The sequence below is a fragment of the Aegilops tauschii genome, chromosome 2, assembly GCF_002575655.3.
Source record: "Aegilops tauschii subsp. strangulata cultivar AL8/78 chromosome 2, Aet v6.0, whole genome shotgun sequence".
Taxonomy (NCBI): Eukaryota; Viridiplantae; Streptophyta; class Magnoliopsida; order Poales; family Poaceae; genus Aegilops; species Aegilops tauschii.
The window spans coordinates 34,241,193-34,261,466 of record NC_053036.3 but is presented as its reverse complement, the minus strand read 5'-3'; the positions used below and the strand labels follow the sequence as shown (position 1 = coordinate 34,261,466).

General features: G+C 42.1%; 1 protein-coding gene across 2 annotated transcripts; it reads left to right on the top strand.

The window, feature by feature from the left end:
• Nucleotides 1-5,149: 5,149 nt before the first annotated feature.
• LOC109754335 (acetyl-CoA carboxylase 2) lies at nucleotides 5,150-19,123 on the top strand. Of its 2 annotated transcripts, none has more exons than XM_020313245.4 (34): nucleotides 5,150-5,343; nucleotides 6,345-6,636; nucleotides 7,159-7,222; nucleotides 7,649-8,006; nucleotides 8,087-8,293; nucleotides 8,375-8,536; nucleotides 8,653-8,745; nucleotides 8,912-9,007; nucleotides 9,115-9,288; nucleotides 9,366-9,459; nucleotides 9,535-9,722; nucleotides 9,803-9,853; nucleotides 10,006-10,045; nucleotides 10,130-10,254; nucleotides 10,360-10,476; nucleotides 10,572-10,646; nucleotides 10,727-10,783; nucleotides 10,867-10,971; nucleotides 11,071-11,157; nucleotides 11,769-11,960; nucleotides 12,042-12,230; nucleotides 12,600-12,710; nucleotides 13,099-13,188; nucleotides 13,262-13,438; nucleotides 13,697-13,774; nucleotides 13,856-13,978; nucleotides 14,071-14,313; nucleotides 14,509-14,756; nucleotides 14,852-15,089; nucleotides 15,195-15,547; nucleotides 15,633-15,846; nucleotides 15,999-16,178; nucleotides 16,279-18,423; nucleotides 18,554-19,123. In XM_020313245.4, exons 2-34 carry the CDS (start codon nucleotides 6,432-6,434, stop codon nucleotides 18,608-18,610), a joined length of 6,936 nt encoding a protein of 2,311 aa, XP_020168834.1. In that variant the 5' UTR covers nucleotides 5,150-5,343; nucleotides 6,345-6,431; the 3' UTR covers nucleotides 18,611-19,123. The 2 variants fall into 2 exon arrangements, with proteins under 2 accessions (XP_020168834.1, XP_020168842.1); XM_020313253.3 differs by lacking the exon at nucleotides 5,150-5,343 and adding an exon at nucleotides 5,437-5,451.
• Nucleotides 19,124-20,274: the final 1,151 nt, after the last annotated feature.

Here is a 20,274-nt window from a genome sequence, read left to right as displayed (position 1 = left end):
ATGTTATGTATGAAATTTGACTAAAAAATATGTAGAATATGAATATGAGATTATTTTTACCTGTTAAATAATTTAAAATATTATTTTGGAATATATTTAAATCAAACAAATGATTTTTTTAAATTATCCGTATCTTTTAAACCGTAACTTCGATTTTAACATATTATATATGAAAATTTATTAGAAAAATGTGTGGAATCTAAATATGATGTTAATTTTACCTGTTAAATATTTTAAAATATTGTTTTGGAAGCAAACTTATAATTTATAGCGCAAGATCCGTTTTTGTTTCGTACCGGCGGCGATCCAGATTGCAAATAAACACCCCACTATAACCATATAGGGAAAAGAAAACATCGATAACTACACATGCATACCTTTGAAAATGTTGCAGGCGAAAACAATAGATTTTTCACCGCGAGAGTGAGAGAAAGCGAGAGAGAGAGAGAGAGAGGGAGAGGGAGGAGAGAGGGAGAGAGAGATGCCTTAGGATTAACCATATTCAAACACGTTTTTTGTTGTTTTGTGTGAACACCGAGGCCATTGCCGGCGAGGGTGAGAAGGAGGATAAGCGGCAACACAAATATGATGCCTCGTAAAAATAAAGGAGATGGACCTATTGTGGTCTTGAGTGATGGTTGTTGGGTTAAAAGCGTGTGTTATGTTTTCTCTCCCGTTGCAACGCACGGGCTCTTTTGCTAGTAATTGAAAAGGAACAATCCGTACATGCCTTGTTCCAACCCCTAATAAGATATCTATAGTAGTACTATTTTCTGGTCACCGAAACAGAGCTAAATTAATTCAACACACAATAGTGAATTCAGTCTCTTTGACCACTCTAAAAGCTACTCTGCATGGGGGGAATTTGGCAATGTTATTAGTAAGAAATCATAACAGGCTATCAACTCTAATTATTCAGGTGACAAATCCAAAAGTAGCAAAGAAGGCAATAATAAATATGCTCCATATAGCTTAGTTTCAATCACATGAGAAAAAAGAGACCACAGACAGAGGCAAAGCAACCTATATTAATGAGCAATAGGAAACATCAATCTAAAAAATTGACCAGGTTTCTACTGATATTCAAAGAGATGTTTCCCATGATTAGTTTTCCCAAGATTAGCACCTAGGCAACACGCTGTTCAGTGACAACTGACGTCAAATTGGAAATGGACGACAACAAGTTATAAGGAAAAGGCTGCTTGATTTCTACATCGATCATCTCAAAAGTCTGCAAGATTCTCAAAAATATTGTGACGCTTTAATAGATATTCCATATTTCTGCTATAATGTGTACATCTAATGCTTACGTATACCTTTGGCAGCAAAGTTAAAAAATCCAGAAATGGCTGCCAACATAGTAAGCGAAGCAACACTATACCATTGGGTACTTCCCACCATAACGATTGCTAGGTATATAAGCGAACCAAATAAAACGTGAAGAGATACCTTGTGTGTTGCAACAGTCTCTATTAGCACACATCCAAGATCTAGATTGCCATTTATCAGTATATGAACAATCTGCTCGGCGGTTTCACTTGTTCAAGTTCTAAATGAGACTTTGATGATGAGATGACAAAACAACACAACGAGGCTCCTGCAGCAGAAGACAGGACAATTGAATATAGCATCATACATCAAATCTAAACCTAAATGACTCTAATAATAAATGTGTCGGGACTGTAAATACAACTGTAAAAGTACATCTAAGAGACTTATGAAAAAATACCTTGGAAGTTACACGAGCTAGACTCGCAGCTAGCATGCCAACCATCAAATGTGCAGCTTGAGATACCACACTATCATCAAATTATATTGCCAAATCCTACAGGGATAATATGCCAGCATGTTATAAACTTTTCGACTACAGCAAGAAAAATGGCTAATGAGCATGTACAACTAGGGAAATAGTCCATGGCATTCACCTTAAGAGTAAACTCCTTAGTAGTTCGGGTAGCTATTGTAACGCTTCTTTGAATAACAGGGCCTATAATTTCTTTAATTGGCCTTATCCGAAGCAACATCCGTGATCCTATGAGGATCAAGAGTGTTAGTAGACCTGCAGTAAAATGAACTGAAATGTTAGCTAAACTTCTATCTTAAAGACATACTTGCTATATTGCAGTGAACCAAGAGTAACTGAGATTTTCATTAACTCTAAAATATATATTCGCGCGAGGTATTGCTGCCAAGAGTTGTGAAAAAACATATAAGAAAACAAAGAAGTACAAAAGAAGCAAAATTGAAAAACAAAAAAACAAAGGCAAACCTAACAAGAGTAAACAATGCCGGATTGAGCGAGAGCCGGTTGGGCCATGATATGCAAGTTTGAACATGCCGCTCCACCTTCACTTGATCCTGAAATCAGCTTTGGAGTGTGGTATCCCAAGAAAGTCATTGACAACAAATATTCCCTAAATTCCTGTGAATACCCAAGAATAGAAAATAGTTTCTAACCAACATAAATAGAAAGGACTTGAGCAAACCTCCATCATGCACTAAAATGATTTTATGAGAGTAAGAATATTTCTTACCTGTGTATGAGAGATTCATGAATGCAACATCGATGTTGTGGGCCCCGTCAGGTCACCTAAAATTCAAGTAGCCTGCTCAAAAGAAAAGCGGCAACCAGAGAATCAATTTTAAACAAGCACACACACTCACAAAATGACATATTAATCCATTACGAGCAAGCAATTTAGGAAAATAAAGTTCAAGACAAGGGATCATGAAGCCAACCATAGCAAGCTATGACAATTGGTTGTAATAAATTTGCGGAGAACACCTACTGGACAGAAGGTTTTGAACTAAAGATGTAAAACCATCCTAAACCCAATGAAAAACAAAAGAGAACAATACCACACCTGAGTAAGCCATCCTAAACCCAATGAAAAACAGAAGAGAACAATACCACACCTGAGTATTTCAATTTTGTTTCACACATATGTGTAATCAGATCCGTATACTGCTAATAGAAGGGCTAGGATTCACTAATACTTGACTAAAAGTCCCTTTCTAGTGATCTTGTCTCTATGTAACAATCACTCAGGATTTTTTTGGACATCCAATTGTATAAATTTGAACACATCATTGGAAGAAAAAACTCAAATTCAACTATATACAACGGTTTTGAGTGGCTTCCACACTAAACATCACCAACTATTTCACCCACTTAACCTCCAGAATAATAACAGACACACATGTGTACAAACGAGCTGGGTAGGAACTATTTTAGGATAAACAAAAATGCAGAGAAATAGGAGTGAAGATCAAGAAACCGATCATATACCTTATTAGTGTGTGCAAGTGCCAGGGCCACTCCTTCAAGGCATGCAGCCAGCTCGGCTTCTAATGGGGAAAAGCATGCACGAAGGTAGCGACATGAGGTGAAGATGATGACCCAGTGTCGTCTCAAGGCACCATACCCGCCCCTCCATTAGACTCCCCATGGACGAAAGACCCGTCCACATTTAGTTTCACGGATCCTGCCGGCGGCGCCGTCCACTGCGCGTCCAGAACACCAGCTGGCTTCTCCTTCTTCTTCTCCTTGGGTAGCTGACCTGCATTATGGATCACCATCTTGTCCTTTACGATGTCCTCCTTGGGGTACTGTTTGATGCAGAGAAGAGACTCGATGTAGCTGTTGAGGAAGCGCCTCGATGCCTTGATGGGGGGCACCGGCTTGTGACGAGTAACCTCATTTCTGCAGTGCCATGCACGCCAAAATGTCATAAGAATGACCATCCACTGGGTCTCATCGTAGCCGGCGAGGAGGTGCAGCAACCACTCCGTCCCGGTGTTCTTGATCTCCGCTCACGCCGGTATCGGCCAAGACTCCCTCATAGCATCCCAAAGAGCGCCCGCCATGGGGCAGCTGCAGACGCCGTGCAAAGAGTCCTCCCGTTCAATGCCACAAACAACACATATGTCGGTTTTTTCTATAGTTCTACTCATTATTAGGAGCGCTTAGACTTAAGAGGACAAAGGGACACATGTACTCCGATGACAAAAAAAGAGAGGAACCATATGAGTTCACCCTAACCCAATCATGGCAGCAACCAACATCCATTAAAGTGGCGAGAGGAGGTTCATGCCCATATCTCGGGTATCTGGGGAAAGAAACTGTTGTGCCCCTCATGTTGGAGCAACGACGACATTGCTTTCGCGCTAGGTGCAGGGCAACGCCGTTTTGCCGGCACATTGTGAGTAAACATAGGGTTGCGTGGAAAGGGGAGAGGGAAATTGGATTGAGACAACGAAGGGTGCCGACACGATCAAGAGTCGATGTGATCATTGCGAAGGAGGTGATGTGGCCCACATGTCAGCACACCATTGCGATGGGATAAGGCGCGCGCCGGGGGGGGGGGGGGGAGGGCAGAGGATGCACCACGAAAGATGACATACAATCGCCTACCCCTTTTTAACAAGATGATCGAACACCGCCGACGAGTTAAAAACCAAAGATGCACCTGACCTGCCAAAAAAAAAGGGTTCAAGCGCGTACACAGACAAAATCGTTCATGGCTCCCAATTCAAACCTAGAAACCATTTATTTTATAGAAGCACGATAGGGCGATATCAAATCGACGTCATGATCCGCTCAACCTTAATCGAATACCGCCCATGCCACGAATGCGAAACAACAAAAAACCGACGTGTCCGTAAAGAGAACCTCCGCGACATCGACGACGACAGAACCGGCACACGCGTTTCACACACTGTTTTCTCCGGTGGCGACGACGTTGCGCAGGAATGAATGGGAATGTCACGGTCGGGGCAGGTCCGATCCGCCCAACCACTAAACCTTAATCCAACAACGACACTGTTCCAATCCGCCATCCATCCACCATTCCACCTATGACGTTCTCCCCCACGGCTGCCTGCCACCGTCCTCCAAACAGGGACACGCCAAGACGCGCCGCGAGAGCGAGCGAGCGACCTCGACCCACAAGGAAAGGAAAAATCAAAATCAAAACCAAAACCAAAACCAAAACCCCACGGCCAGCGCGGCGGGCAGGGGGCAGCGTGGGAGCCGTCGGATGGGCGGATCGGGGCCGTCCGCTTGGCGCGGCGACGGGCGTCACGTGCGGGGGCGCCAGGGGGAGGCGGAGTCCCCGAAGAGGGAGGAAGGCCGGGAATTTATTATTTTAGGCCGCACAGCCCCCATCTCCGTCCCTCTCCCCTCACCCCCTCGGGATATCCGCCCGCCAGCGCTCCACTCTGCCCCCGTCTCCGGCACCGTGCGCGCCGCCGCCGCCGCTAAGATCCAGCCCCTCGTCCGCTCCGCCACGCGCCAGCGCCCAGCACGCGTCGGCCCGTCCGCCCCCGCCGCCCCCGCCCGAGGTGCGCCTCTATTTATCTCTTTCCCCCCTCGCGTCTCCCCCCATTCCCCCTGTCGCTTCCCCCCAGGTCAGGCCAGATCCGCCGCCCGATCCGCCTCCGCTCCCGGAGGTGAGCCCGGCCGCCCGCCGCCTTCCTCCGCCGTTGCTCTGTTTCCAGCGGGCCCAGCTGTGGCACTGCGTAGGGTGCTTCGTTCGTGGGTGGCGGGGAGAGGGTTTAAGGGTTCTGCGCCTGCGCTGCTCTGCTCCGCCCGGGACTTACTGTACTAGGTGTTTGAAATTATGCGGAGCTTGGAATTGGGATCTTCGGAGCTTGCGCTGGCATGCTTCGTGTTCGTAAGTGCTCATGGAGGGAGTAATTATGGAATGTGGCTCCCGCACTGTATGCACAGTAGTCAATTATCGGTAATTATGGCTGGTCTGGCTCGCCGGAGCTGCCCTGTGCGTGCCTGCCACTGTATTTTGTAGGTTGGGTCGGTGTGCTTCCATGGACACATGCTCATGCTAAGTGCAAGCTGACCCAGGGTGGTTGCACAACGACACGGTGATACAGGGGTAGCGGTCCACTGTTGTAGCCAGTTTGCCGCCGTACGCATGCCTTTTCTGCCGTTCAGTCTCCACTTCTTTGGGTGAGGGAGTCGCGTATCGTTTCGGTCGTGTTGATGCTACCTGCTGTCATAATGCACTGTGAGCAGTAGTATTGCACTGGGAATGGTAGTTGCTGTTTTTTCCCCCTCTCTCTCTAACCTGGTGATCTAGCCACCCTATTACTTTGCCTGCCATCTTCTCTTTTTGGCTGCATGTGTTAGTTGTGAAAGCGTAGAATCATTTGCGTTGGTACTTGTTTTACATACCTGCGTCATAGGAGTAATTGCACACGTTATCTGTTTTGGTCAAGAGCATCTTGGGTGTTCAAACTTGCAGAGGAAGGTCATGAATTAGCCCATAAAGTACTTGTGTCTTGTCTCTATGGACTAATAATTTGTATTCACATGCTTCTCTCAGGTTTCAAAACCCGGGGTTTACACACCTTTGATGGCACTGTCTCTTTGAAGAACACTGCATCTGCGCTGTTTGTCCAAAGGGAGGACGATGGGATCCACACATTTGCCCATTGTCGGCCTTAATGCCTCGACAACACCATCGCTATCCACTATTCGCCCGGTAAATTCAGCCGGTGCTGCATTCCAACCATCTGCCCCTTCTAGAACCTCCAAGAAGAAAAGTCGTCGTGTTCAGTCATTAAGGGATGGAGGCGATGGAGGCGTGTCAGACCCTAACCAGTCTATTCGCCAAGGTAAACTGAAAACCATTTCCTTCCTACAAACTACACTTTGTTGTCATCCTCAAACTTGTGTAGATACTTTTATTGACTGAGAGCATGCTGGTGTTAGTGTAAGATATCTCAATGCTAGATCACAGAATGGCGGTTATTGACCTTGTTAAAGATGCAAATGACTGCAGCAATATTTAACACTTTTTTATGCGATACAAATACAATAGTAGTTCTTCTATATAATGAGTAATGAGTAAAGCCCAGTTTTTCTTGATTAAATGGTTTTAGTGGAAGGAATGTTTAATGTTCAAAATGATGGTTTATAAGGGAAAGGAACATGAAAGTGCAAGAATACATATAAGCAGCATATTAGTTATGCAAGACTGAATCATTTTCCTTGTATAATACTTCTAAAAGAGAAGGATGTCTAGAAACCTTTTCTGATAATTTACTAGCATGAAGAACAATAACATTCGTAAATTGACACCTGTGCTTCTTCTTAGCTATCGTGTTGCTCAGTTTCTAATGCATATCTGGATGTAGGTCTTGCCGGCATCATTGACCTCCCAAAGGAGGGCACATCAGCTCCGGAAGTGGATATTTCACAGTAAGTACTTGAGCATTTTAAAATTAGAATTAGCATATCTCTCTTTAAAAAGGAAAAATATGTATAGTTTAATATAGAATTATTATAGATTATGCTTATTTTATTATTCGCATATGCTGATATTTTGAATTGCATTTGATATATTTTTATAGATTTTTACTGAACTACATTATAGTTGCCATACACAATGCATTTGCTCAGGCACATCACTGTTGCACTGCATGGAGTATTTTTGTGCACTTAGGAATCATTTTCAGAAAGCCTTTTGCCTATAATTTTAAAAATAATAATTTAATTACCATCTGAAACCCATACCCGCATGACGGATGAAAGCTCATTTGAAGTTTTCGATTTATAGTAGCCAAGTATTTGTTATGTTATATTGTTATGGTCACCATCGTAATGATTTTGTTCTTTTTTCTCTAGTGGGTCCGAAGAACCCAGGGGCTCCTACCAAATGAATGGGATACTGAATGAAGCACATAATGGGAGGCATGCTTCGCTGTCTAAGGTTGTCGAATTTTGTATGGCATTGGGCGGCAAAACACCAATTCATAGTGTATTAGTTGCGAACAATGGAATGGCAGCAGCTAAGTTCATGCGGAGTGTCCGAACATGGGCTAATGAAACATTTGGGTCAGAGAAGGCAATTCAGTTGATAGCTATGGCTACTCCAGAAGACATGAGGATAAATGCAGAGCACATTAGAATTGCTGATCAATTTGTTGAAGTACCCGGTGGAACAAACAATAACAACTATGCAAATGTCCAACTCATAGTGGAGGTTAGTATTGCTCACCCGTTGATGTGCAATTGATGCGCAAGTTGTTCATTTAGCATGACATGACAATTTTGCTGTTGCAGATAGCAGTGAGAACCGGTGTTTCTGCTGTTTGGCCTGGTTGGGGCCATGCATCTGAGAATCCTGAACTTCCAGATGCACTAAATGCAAACGGAATTGTTTTTCTTGGGCCACCATCATCATCAATGAACGCACTAGGTGACAAGGTTGGTTCAGCTCTCATTGCTCAAGCAGCAGGGGTTCCGACTCTTCCTTGGAGTGGATCACAGGTGAATCTCACATTCTCTGATAACTCATCGTCTGATCTTTGTACTGGACACATTTTATAACAGAAAGACACTATATTATAGGTGGAAATTCCATTAGAAGTTTGTTTGGACTCGATACCTGCGGATATGTATAGGAAAGCTTGTGTTAGTACTACGGAGGAAGCACTTGCGAGTTGTCAGATGATTGGGTATCCAGCCATGATTAAAGCATCATGGGGTGGTGGTGGTAAAGGGATCCGAAAGGTACATCATTCATTTGATTGGACTATATTCAAAAGATTGTGTGGGTTGTTGTGTGATATTTTATGCCCAGAGTTAGCTCTAACCTTTTCAACATATTAACTCAATATCTGTTGCAGGTTAATAACGACGATGATGTCAGAGCACTGTTTAAGCAAGTGCAAGGTGAAGTTCCTGGCTCCCCAATATTTATCATGAGACTTGCATCTCAGGTTAGACTTCTCTGCAAGTTGCATTTTTTCTAAGCATGTTGTTCCCGAGTTGTATATTATACGCCTGGAAGCTTCATATGTTATTCCTTGCAGGCTAGAAATGTATGCTGGAACATGTGCTCATATGGTATATTATGTTTTAATCCTCCCCTTTTTTCTTTTGTAGAGTCGACATCTTGAAGTTCAGTTGCTTTGTGATCAATATGGCAATGTAGCTGCGCTTCACAGTCGTGACTGCAGTGTGCAACGGCGACACCAAAAGGTAACGCTGGTCCAGATCTGAAAACATCACGTGTATTACATGTTCTACTTCATACTTGTAGTTGTTTATCAAAAGGACCAATTGCGTCCATTTTTTGTTTATACCAGATTATTGAGGAAGGACCAGTTACTGTTGCTCCTCGCGAGACAGTGAAAGAGCTAGAGCAAGCAGCAAGGAGGCTTGCTAAGGCTGTGGGTTATGTTGGTGCTGCTACTGTTGAATATCTCTACAGCATGGAGACTGGTGAATACTATTTTCTGGAACTTAATCCACGGTTGCAGGTATATTCTTTTGAACATTCCTCTGGACTTAGTTTTTTGTCGTCAGTTATTTACATTGTTAAATGGCATACATCCAGGTTGAGCATCCAGTCACCGAGTGGATAGCTGAAGTAAACTTGCCTGCAGCTCAAGTTGCAGTTGGAATGGGTATACCCCTTTGGCAGGTTCCAGGTAATAATTATATTATTGTAAGTTTTTTAGTTACTTTCCCATGTTATTTCTGTGCCTAACTTTCTCCTTATACAGAGATCAGACGTTTCTATGGAATGGACAATGGAGGAGGCTATGACATTTGGAGGAAAACAGCAGCTCTTGCTACCCCATTTAACTTTGATGAAGTGGATTCTCAATGGCCAAAGGGTCATTGTGTAGCAGTTAGGATAACCAGTGAGGATCCAGATGACGGATTCAAGCCTACCGGTGGAAAAGTAAAGGTGAGATTTCATGATGCCGTCTATGGTTCTAGCACATTAGATTTGTAAACTGACCGGATCTTGATTTTCTTATAATTCAGGAGATCAGTTTTAAAAGCAAGCCAAATGTTTGGGCCTATTTCTCTGTTAAGGTAAGCTGTTCATGGCTCTGTTGCACTGTTATATTGTTGAGTTGGGCAGAAAATTGGGCTGCGTTTTTTTTGAACTATTTTTTCCATCTGGGCTTTGACCAAGTACTAACCAAATCGAACACATTTTTGTCCCCCCTTTTATCTGTTTTCAGTCCGGTGGAGGCATTCATGAATTTGCTGATTCTCAGTTTGGTATGCAAAATTTGACCCTGTGTATATTCCTCTTTGCTATTTGTATTGGTCCTTACGTTTGGAAGATTACTCTTTTCATTACAGGACATGTTTTTGCATATGGAGTGTCTAGAGCAGCAGCAATAACCAACATGTCTCTTGCGCTAAAAGAGATTCAAATTCGTGGAGAAATTCATTCAAATGTTGATTACACAGTTGATCTCTTGAATGTAAGAAATACCACCTGTATATGCTTTTGATGTAATACAACCATTTTACATCTGGCATTCCTTTAAAGTAATCCCATGCCTCAATTTTCTGTATCTTTAAATCAGGCCTCAGACTTCAAAGAAAACAGGATTCATACTGGCTGGCTGGATAACAGAATAGCAATGCGAGTCCAAGCTGAGAGACCTCCGTGGTATATTTCAGTGGTTGGAGGAGCTCTATATGTAAGAAACTATGCCCCTCTTACTGCAGCTTTTGTCAAACCAATTGCGAAAAACACAATTAGTTGTTTAATGCAAATCACTGTCTTGTGCTGCAGAAAACAATAACGAGCAACACAGACACTGTTTCTGAATATGTTAGCTATCTCGTCAAGGGTCAGATTCCACCGAAGGTAGTGTTTTAATGGGCTTAAACTCTGGATATTGCTTGAAGATGAATGTTGTTGAATGTTGACCAATTTCTTTTGTGCAGCATATATCCCTTGTCCATTCAACTGTTTCTTTGAATATAGAGGAAAGCAAATATACAGTAAGTCTTACATTCCTTTAAAAAAATGAGTCGTTGTAATGAAGTAACAGCTATCGTTGACGCTCATCTACACCATGTCACAGATTGAAACTATAAGGAGCGGACAGGGTAGCTACAGATTGCGAATGAATGGATCAGTTATTGAAGCAAATGTCCAAACATTATGTGATGGTGGACTTTTAATGCAGGTGATTTTGTCTTGTTTTTCTACCTGCCCATAAGTATGATATATAATGTTGTGAAGTACTGGTGAAAGAGTTCTGATTCAGTAGCTGTAATTTCTTCAGTTGGATGGAAACAGCCATGTAATTTATGCTGAAGAAGAGGCCGGTGGTACACGGCTTCTAATTGATGGAAAGACATGCTTGTTACAGGTAATAATTGTCTGTTTGTTCCTTTCCTTCTAACTAATCTTGGTGTTTGATTTGATATTTTCCAGCCCTATTTGTGGCTTTTTACGTCATTCGCTTCATTAGCATTCATTTCTTTCCACTTTCATTTAAAGAAATTTAATTACGATGTTTATTTCTAGTCATGTGCCATAAGAAACCACAATTAAGTCATTATTATGGACTAATTGATGTCACAACAAGCTGCTATTGTGGTAAATCCGTAAATGTGACTACCTAAGCAGCCAAACAAACCAGGTCATAATGATAAGCATTATCAACGGCATGTCTTGTGAAGTTGTGATGTAAAGACAAGTTACATAGCTGTAAAAAAATTAATAGGGCTCCAGTTTTTATATTGCTACTTCTGTTTCTTAATTTGAGCAACTACCGACCACAATGCTTTGTGTTTATTACAAATTTACAATCAAGAATTTATTATAATCAAGCTGTAATAACCTATGTCATGAACCTTCTAGGGCATGATGTTACCGCATCAATTTTTTGGTGATAAAAAAGGAACTATTAATAATTAATGATTCTTGATCATGCCACATTGTATCCTCGTGTAAATAAATGACACATCGTTCTTGCAGAATGATCACGATCCTTCAAGGTTATTAGCTGAGACACCCTGCAAACTTCTTCGTTTCTTGGTTGCCGATGGTGCTCATGTTGAAGCTGATGTACCATATGCGGAAGTTGAGGTTATGAAGATGTGCATGCCCCTCTTGTCACCTGCTGCTGGTGTCATTAATGTTTTGTTGTCTGAGGGCCAGCCTATGCAGGTTACATCACAACGTTTCTATTGCTTCTGCTGTACATAACAATTGCACGTAAAGTATCTGAACTTAATATATTTTGTCTAGGCTGGTGATCTTATAGCAAGACTTGATCTTGATGACCCTTCTGCTGTGAAGAGAGCTGAGCCGTTTAACGGATCTTTCCCAGAAATGAGCCTTCCTATTGCTGCTTCTGGCCAAGTTCACAAAAGATGTGCCACAAGCTTGAATGCTGCTCGGATGGTCCTTGCAGGATATGATCACCCGATCAACAAAGTAAACATCAAGAACCTTGCAGTACCTATATTTCTGGTTTTTTGTCACGTGTTTCTTGTTCTCCTCAAACACCTTTTTTTTTATGTTATGAATTCTGGATTATCCCTAATTCCTCCTTGACTTTGGCTCCCTTATGCTACAAAACTGTTTGTAACCTATGGAAGTTTATTATGCCTGTCTTGGAAAATCTGAATTTGGGTGCTCTTTCTCTTATGTTAATCATGGTCACTACTTACTTTACAGATTGTTTTTATCCTTGTGCTATTTTTCTCTCTTTCAGCAATTTATGTTTTGGTTTGATTTTTTCCGATCATACCTATTTGTTCAGCATTTGTTTACCTTTTTCATTATACCCGGCTTTCTTTTCAGGTTGTACAAGATCTGGTATCCTGTCTAGATGCTCCTGAGCTTCCTTTCCTACAATGGGAAGAGCTTATGTCTGTTTTAGCAACTAGACTTCCAAGGCTTCTTAAGAGCGAGGTATGTGATAATAGACGTGATATGTAGCGTCTGGGTAGATTTCAATCTGCCATGTGGATTTCTAATTGGTGATATAGAAGGGTTGTATCACTTTGCATAAGCATCATGTCACTTTATCTTGTTAATTTTCATTTTACATTGTCCAATCACCGGTAATTTTCCGTAGCTTATTGTGTAACTTCTAAAACTGCCTTTTCCTAATAATGAAATCAAAACTTGAAATATTTCATTTTAATTCTTCTTAGCTTGGAACATTTGATACTTCATCTCATCAATTTGCACTGTAGCTCAGAAGTTCTCATTTGATTTTAACCCAGTTCTTGCTTATTGATCTTTATATTTTTTTTGTGTGTTCTACCATAACGGTTTCAACTTTTTATGCAACCAGTTGGAGGGTAAATACAGTGAATATAAGTTAAATGTTGGCCATGGAAAGAGCAAGGATTTCCCTTCCAAGATGCTAAGAGAGATAATCGAGGTCAGTATTAGGTTTCTTTTATGATATCCTTGTCTAGAACTTCTACTGCTCTTTGTAACATGTTTTCTTGTAGGAAAATCTTGCACATGGTTCTGAGAAGGAAATTGCTACAAATGAGAGGCTTGTTGAGCCTCTTATGAGCCTACTGAAGTCATATGAGGGTGGCAGAGAAAGCCATGCACACTTTATTGTGAAGTCCCTTTTCGAGGACTATCTCTCGGTTGAGGAACTATTCAGTGATGGCATTCAGGTTATCTGACATTTCAAAACTCAGATCTACTAGATATCATTGTTTTAAAAGGATATTCCTTTTTCCCTTTTATTTACGAGAACATTATCAACTAATGTTCATGTACATATTATAGTTTGCACCATAATCTATCAGTAATTAAGTAGCTAATGATTTTAGGTGTAAAAAAGGTAGCAAATAGTTTGCAAATGGCTTATGTCTTGTTTCCTTAGAAACGCTTTCTGCTTATTTGTTTCCTTCAACTGTCATGTTTTGTAGTCTGATGTGATTGAACGCCTGCGCCAACAACATAGTAAAGATCTCCAGAAGGTTGTAGACATTGTGTTGTCTCACCAGGTAAATGTTTTGTGATCTGATGGCTTAGTGCAAATGATTACTGAAGCAGTCTTCATTACTTATAATTCGATTTTGTTGTAGGGTGTGAGAAACAAAACTAAGCTGATACTAACACTCATGGAGAAACTGGTCTATCCAAACCCTGCTGCCTACAAGGATCAGTTGACTCGCTTTTCCTCCCTCAATCACAAAAGATATTATAAGGTGACAATGGCAACCTAAAATAATGGAAGCTTTTGAATCATACTTTTCTGATATCTTAGTCTAATGAATTACTTACATCATAATAAATGCAGTTGGCCCTTAAAGCTAGCGAGCTTCTTGAACAAACCAAGCTTAGTGAGCTCCGCACAAGCATTGCAAGGAGCCTTTCAGAACTTGAGATGTTTACTGAAGAAAGGACGGCCATTAGTGAGATCATGGGAGATTTAGTGACTGCCCCACTGCCAGTTGAAGATGCACTGGTTTCTTTGTTTGATTGTAGTGATCAAACTCTTCAGCAGAGGGTGATCGAGACGTACATATCTCGATTATACCAGGTATTACATAAAATCATTTTTTGGACTTGATTGTACTCTCCCTTTGCATTTCTTGGAAGCATACACTAAAGTTCCTATTGAAACAAGATGCTTATGCTTCTTTAAAATAAATCTGGCAGAATCTAGGTGTGGAAATATTTGATTTTACTACATCTTACTGCTCTTCAAGTTGGCTAATACCAAAAACATTTTCAGCCTCATCTTGTCAAGGATAGTATCCAGCTGAAATATCAGGAATCTGGTGTTATTGCTTTATGGGAATTCGCTGAAGCGCATTCAGAGAAGAGATTGGGTGCTATGGTTATTGTGAAGTCGTTAGAATCTGTATCAGCAGCAATTGGAGCTGCACTAAAGGGTACATCACGCTATGCAAGCTCTGAGGGTAACATAATGCATATTGCTTTATTGGGTGCTGATAATCAAATGCATGGAACTGAAGACAGGTATGTTCATGTGCAATATTAGTGCTAATGAGCTGTATCTGGTTGTTAATATTTGGTGGAATAATTCATTTAATAATTTAACTCATTCCTTTCAGTGGTGATAACGATCAAGCTCAAGTCAGGATAGACAAACTTTCTGCGACACTGGAACAAAATACTGTCACAGCTGATCTCCGTGCTGCTGGTGTGAAGGTTATTAGTTGCATTGTTCAAAGGGATGGAGCACTCATGCCTATGCGCCATACCTTCCTCTTGTCGGATGAAAAGCTTTGTTATGAGGAAGAGCCGGTTCTCCGGCATGTGGAGCCTCCTCTTTCTGCTCTTCTTGAGTTGGTATGTGACTATCAAAATGCCTGCGTGTTGTTTGATACTCCATAGTCCATATGCTTTAATTATCCTGTTTGCTATTTGTATTTATTTAGCCTGTTGTGGTTACAGGGTAAGTTGAAAGTGAAAGGATACAATGAGGTGAAGTATACACCGTCACGTGATCGTCAGTGGAACATATACACACTTAGAAATACAGAGAACCCCAAAATGTTGCACAGGGTGTTTTTCCGAACTCTTGTCAGGCAACCCGGTGCTTCCAACAAATTCACATCAGGCAACATCAGTGATGTTGAAGTGGGAGGAGCTGAGGAATCTCTTTCATTTACATCGAGCAGCATATTAAGATCGCTGATGACTGCTATAGAAGAGTTGGAGCTTCACGCGATTAGGACAGGTCACTCTCATATGTTTTTGTGCATATTGAAAGAGCAAAAGCTTCTTGATCTTGTTCCCGTTTCAGGGTAAGCCTGCACACTGTTCATTTGGTGGCACATAATAGGTCTTGCTCTTGTGTTTTGCCTTCAATGAACTTTTCATCTTACTCAGGAACAAAGTTGTGGATATTGGCCAAGATGAAGCTACTGCATGCTTGCTTCTGAAAGAAATGGCTCTACAGATACATGAACTTGTGGGTGCAAGGATGCATCATCTTTCTGTATGCCAATGGGAGGTGAAACTTAAGTTGGACAGCGATGGGCCTGCCAGTGGTACCTGGAGAGTTGTAACAACCAATGTTACTAGTCACACCTGCACTGTGGATGTAAGTTCCTTCCCCTTGCATCTTGTTTTTCTGTGTGTAACCAATCAGACTAAATTGAACTTGTAGCATTTATTCATAGAACTATTATGTCATTTAGTTGTCATTTCCACCTAATTATGTTTGGAAGCTCATTCTGTTTTTAATGCTTTTAGATCTACCGTGAGGTTGAAGATACAGAATCACAGAAACTAGTGTACCACTCTGCTCCATCGTCATCTGGTCCTTTGCATGGCGTTGCACTGAATACTCCATATCAGCCTTTGAGTGTTATTGATCTGAAACGTTGCTCCGCTAGAAATAACAGAACTACATACTGCTATGATTTTCCGTTGGTGAGTATCTCCCTCTCTTTCTCTATATATGTATCTATTGTGTTAGCAGATTCTTAGTGATATTATGTGTCCAAAAGCTGACAAGAACTCAAAAATGTAGGCATTTGAAACTGCAGTGCAGAAGTCATGGTCTAACATTTCTAGTGACACTAACCGATGTTATGTTAAAGCGACGGAGCTGGTGTTTGCTCACAAGAACGGGTCATGGGGCACTCCTGTAATTCCTATGGAGCGTCCTGCTGGGCTCAATGACATTGGTATGGTAGCTTGGATCTTGGACATGTCCACTCCTGAATATCCCAATGGCAGGCAGATTGTTGTCATCGCAAATGATATTACTTTTAGAGCTGGATCGTTTGGTCCAAGGGAAGATGCATTTTTTGAAACTGTTACCAACCTAGCTTGTGAGAGGAAGCTTCCTCTCATCTACTTGGCAGCAAACTCTGGTGCTCGGATCGGCATAGCAGATGAAGTAAAATCTTGCTTCCGTGTTGGATGGTCTGATGATGGCAGCCCTGAACGTGGGTTTCAATATATTTATCTGACTGAAGAAGACCATGCTCGTATTAGCGCTTCTGTTATAGCGCACAAGATGCAGCTTGATAATGGTGAAATTAGGTGGGTTATTGATTCTGTTGTAGGGAAGGAGGATGGGCTAGGTGTGGAGAACATACATGGAAGTGCTGCTATTGCCAGTGCCTATTCTAGGGCCTATGAGGAGACATTTACGCTTACATTTGTGACTGGAAGGACTGTTGGAATAGGAGCATATCTTGCTCGACTTGGCATACGGTGCATTCAGCGTACTGACCAGCCCATTATCCTAACTGGGTTCTCTGCCTTGAACAAGCTTCTTGGCCGGGAAGTGTACAGCTCCCACATGCAGTTGGGTGGCCCCAAAATTATGGCCACAAACGGTGTTGTCCATCTGACAGTTTCAGATGACCTTGAAGGTGTATCTAATATATTGAGGTGGCTCAGCTATGTTCCTGCCAACATTGGTGGACCTCTTCCTATTACAAAATCTTTGGACCCACCTGACAGACCCGTTGCTTACATCCCTGAGAATACATGTGATCCTCGTGCAGCCATCAGTGGCATTGATGATAGCCAAGGGAAATGGTTGGGGGGTATGTTCGACAAAGACAGTTTTGTGGAGACATTTGAAGGATGGGCGAAGTCAGTAGTTACTGGCAGAGCGAAACTCGGAGGGATTCCGGTGGGTGTTATAGCTGTGGAGACACAGACTATGATGCAGCTCATCCCTGCTGATCCAGGTCAGCTTGATTCCCATGAGCGGTCTGTTCCTCGTGCTGGGCAAGTCTGGTTTCCAGATTCAGCTACTAAGACAGCGCAGGCAATGCTGGACTTCAACCGTGAAGGATTACCTCTGTTCATCCTTGCTAACTGGAGAGGCTTCTCTGGTGGGCAAAGAGATCTTTTTGAAGGAATCCTTCAGGCTGGGTCAACAATTGTTGAGAACCTTAGGACATACAATCAGCCTGCCTTTGTATATATCCCCAAGGCTGCAGAGCTACGTGGAGGGGCTTGGGTCGTGATTGATAGCAAGATAAATCCAGATCGCATTGAGTTCTATGCTGAGAGGACTGCAAAGGGCAATGTTCTTGAACCTCAAGGGTTGATTGAGATCAAGTTCAGGTCAGAGGAACTCCAAGAGTGCATGGGCAGGCTTGACCCAGAATTGATAAATTTGAAGGCAAAACTCCTGGGAGCAAAGCATGAAAATGGAAGTCTATCTGAGTCAGAATCCCTTCAGAAGAGCATAGAAGCCCGGAAGAAACAGTTGTTGCCTTTGTATACTCAAATTGCGGTACGGTTCGCTGAATTGCATGACACTTCCCTTAGAATGGCTGCTAAGGGTGTGATTAAGAAGGTTGTAGACTGGGAAGATTCTAGGTCTTTCTTCTACAAGAGATTACGGAGGAGGATATCCGAGGATGTTCTTGCAAAGGAAATTAGAGGTGTAAGTGGCAAGCAGTTTTCTCACCAATCGGCAATCGAGCTGATCCAGAAATGGTACTTGGCCTCTAAGGGAGCTGAAACGGGAAACACTGAATGGGATGATGACGATGCTTTTGTTGCCTGGAGGGAAAACCCTGAAAACTACCAGGAGTATATCAAAGAACTCAGGGCTCAAAGGGTATCTCAGTTGCTCTCAGATGTTGCAGACTCCAGTCCAGATCTAGAAGCCTTGCCACAGGGTCTTTCTATGCTACTAGAGAAGGTACGCATACTTGCTGTTTTATTTCTTGAAAGTAATTTATCGAGGTTGAGTGAAATGTTGCCATCTTATGTATATATAGTGTCTTAACAAATAATGATAATGCTTTTTCTTTGGTCACTCACTTGTTCAGATGGATCCCTCAAGGAGAGCACAGTTTGTTGAGGAAGTCAAGAAGGCCCTTAAATGATCAGATGATACCAACGCATCCAATTCAGAATGTGCATGATATCGGTTTCTCTTGAAGTACATATATAGAAGGATACTATTCGGCTGTAACCGACCATAGCTGATCTGAGTCAACCATTATTTTGTAAAACTTTTTCGCGGTCTTCTCTGTTATTCGAGGCAACTGTTATTCGAGGCAAAACTTGCTTTCGGAGGCCTCCGAATGGTTGATGAGTGTAGTTGGATGTGTTAGTTCCGCTTCCAGAAGGTTTGAGATGAATGCCGGTGGTGCGTGGGGGCTGCCGTTGGCAAGAACACTGGCGATCTAGAGTTGTTGTTCTGTGGTGTTCCGGTTTCTCCAGTATGGCGACTGTGTTTCGCTGTAGTCCTGTGATGTACTATCGGTTGGTGATGTAATTCTAGTCTTGTAGACTGTTTGAGTACGAGTGAGTCGTCCATTCAATTTTGAACTTGAATAAATGTGCTCTCTAGGCTTATGTGTATTACTACGTGGAAATAAATGATTGTTGAGTTAGCATTGGACTTGAGAATCTGTTGGAATTATGGTGTACTTTTGTTGAGTTAGGGTTCCTCTTCTGTCTGAAGCTCCAACATACGCTCACTTGTCCATTTTCCCAACTTGGCTCTCAAATGCTCCCCCCGTTTCGAAATATAAGCCCTTTTAGAGACTTCAATACGGACGTGGATGTATATAAACGCATTTAAGAGTGTGGATTCACTCATTTTACTCCATATGTAGTCCATACTGAAATCTTTAAAAAGGCTTATATTTAGGAACGGAGGGAGTATATATTATGGTTTTCTTTGAGAATTTGGAGCGGATTGGATCAGCAGCCTGCCAAGCTGAAGCTGCCTTCCAACAGCTGAGTTCATCCTCTTCTTCATGTGTTCTAGACTCTTGATCTCACACCTGTGCCTGGCCGGCCATGCCCCTGACCCTCGTGGTTTGTTACTAGACAACTTTTATTGAAATCTAGCAACATACTTCCTCTATAAAGAAATATAAGAGCGTTTAGTGATCCAAACGCTCTTATATTTATTTACAGAGGGAGTATGTTGCTTACTTTGCAGATCTGTTGATTAAAATGGCCCCTCTCTCTACCACCGGGGCCGGCAAATGCCACTCTGTGAATCAGAAACAAATACCTATCAATCTGGTTTGTCTATTGAGAAATGTTTTGCTGATTTAACTAGCTCGATCTGCACCAGCGCAACAGGCGTGGCGGATATATAATAACCTGCATAATTTGATGAGCCGGTGTGGCGGATTTCCTTCCACGGAAGCCGGAATATGCAATGAAAGGGAACATTGAAAAGACTGAATTTCTTTTTATTCTCTTGCATATGGCTTCCCGTTTCAAACTAGCTATACCGTACCACTGATAAGAAAAAACTGTTGACCTACTTATGTACTAATCCATTGCATAAGTGTAGTATTATAAGGATCAGTGACCCAAGCTTTGACACACGTGTCGGCTCCCTAAAGCGTGACCTTAGAACTGAATAAAACTGAAGATAAATCCGATTTCAGTGGCACAAAGTATATATGAACCGGGGTGAAAATGGACACATCCGACCCTTTTTGAATCTTCGGCACAAAATGAACCGAGTCTGAATTTTTTCAACAATCTGCTCCCCTTGCATGACGTCATGGGTTAGGGCGGC

Bases quoted from the DNA above. Each gene is read 5' to 3' on its own strand.
- LOC109754335 (XM_020313245.4), top strand. From the start codon at position 6,432: ATGGGATCCACACATTTGCCCATTGTCGGCCTTAATGCCTCGACAACA. The intron at 8,007-8,086 runs GTTAGTATTGCT...TTGCTGTTGCAG, and splicing joins ATGTCCAACTCATAGTGGAG to ATAGCAGTGAGAACCGGTGT. The intron at 14,314-14,508 runs GTATTACATAAA...AAACATTTTCAG, and splicing joins ACATATCTCGATTATACCAG to CCTCATCTTGTCAAGGATAG.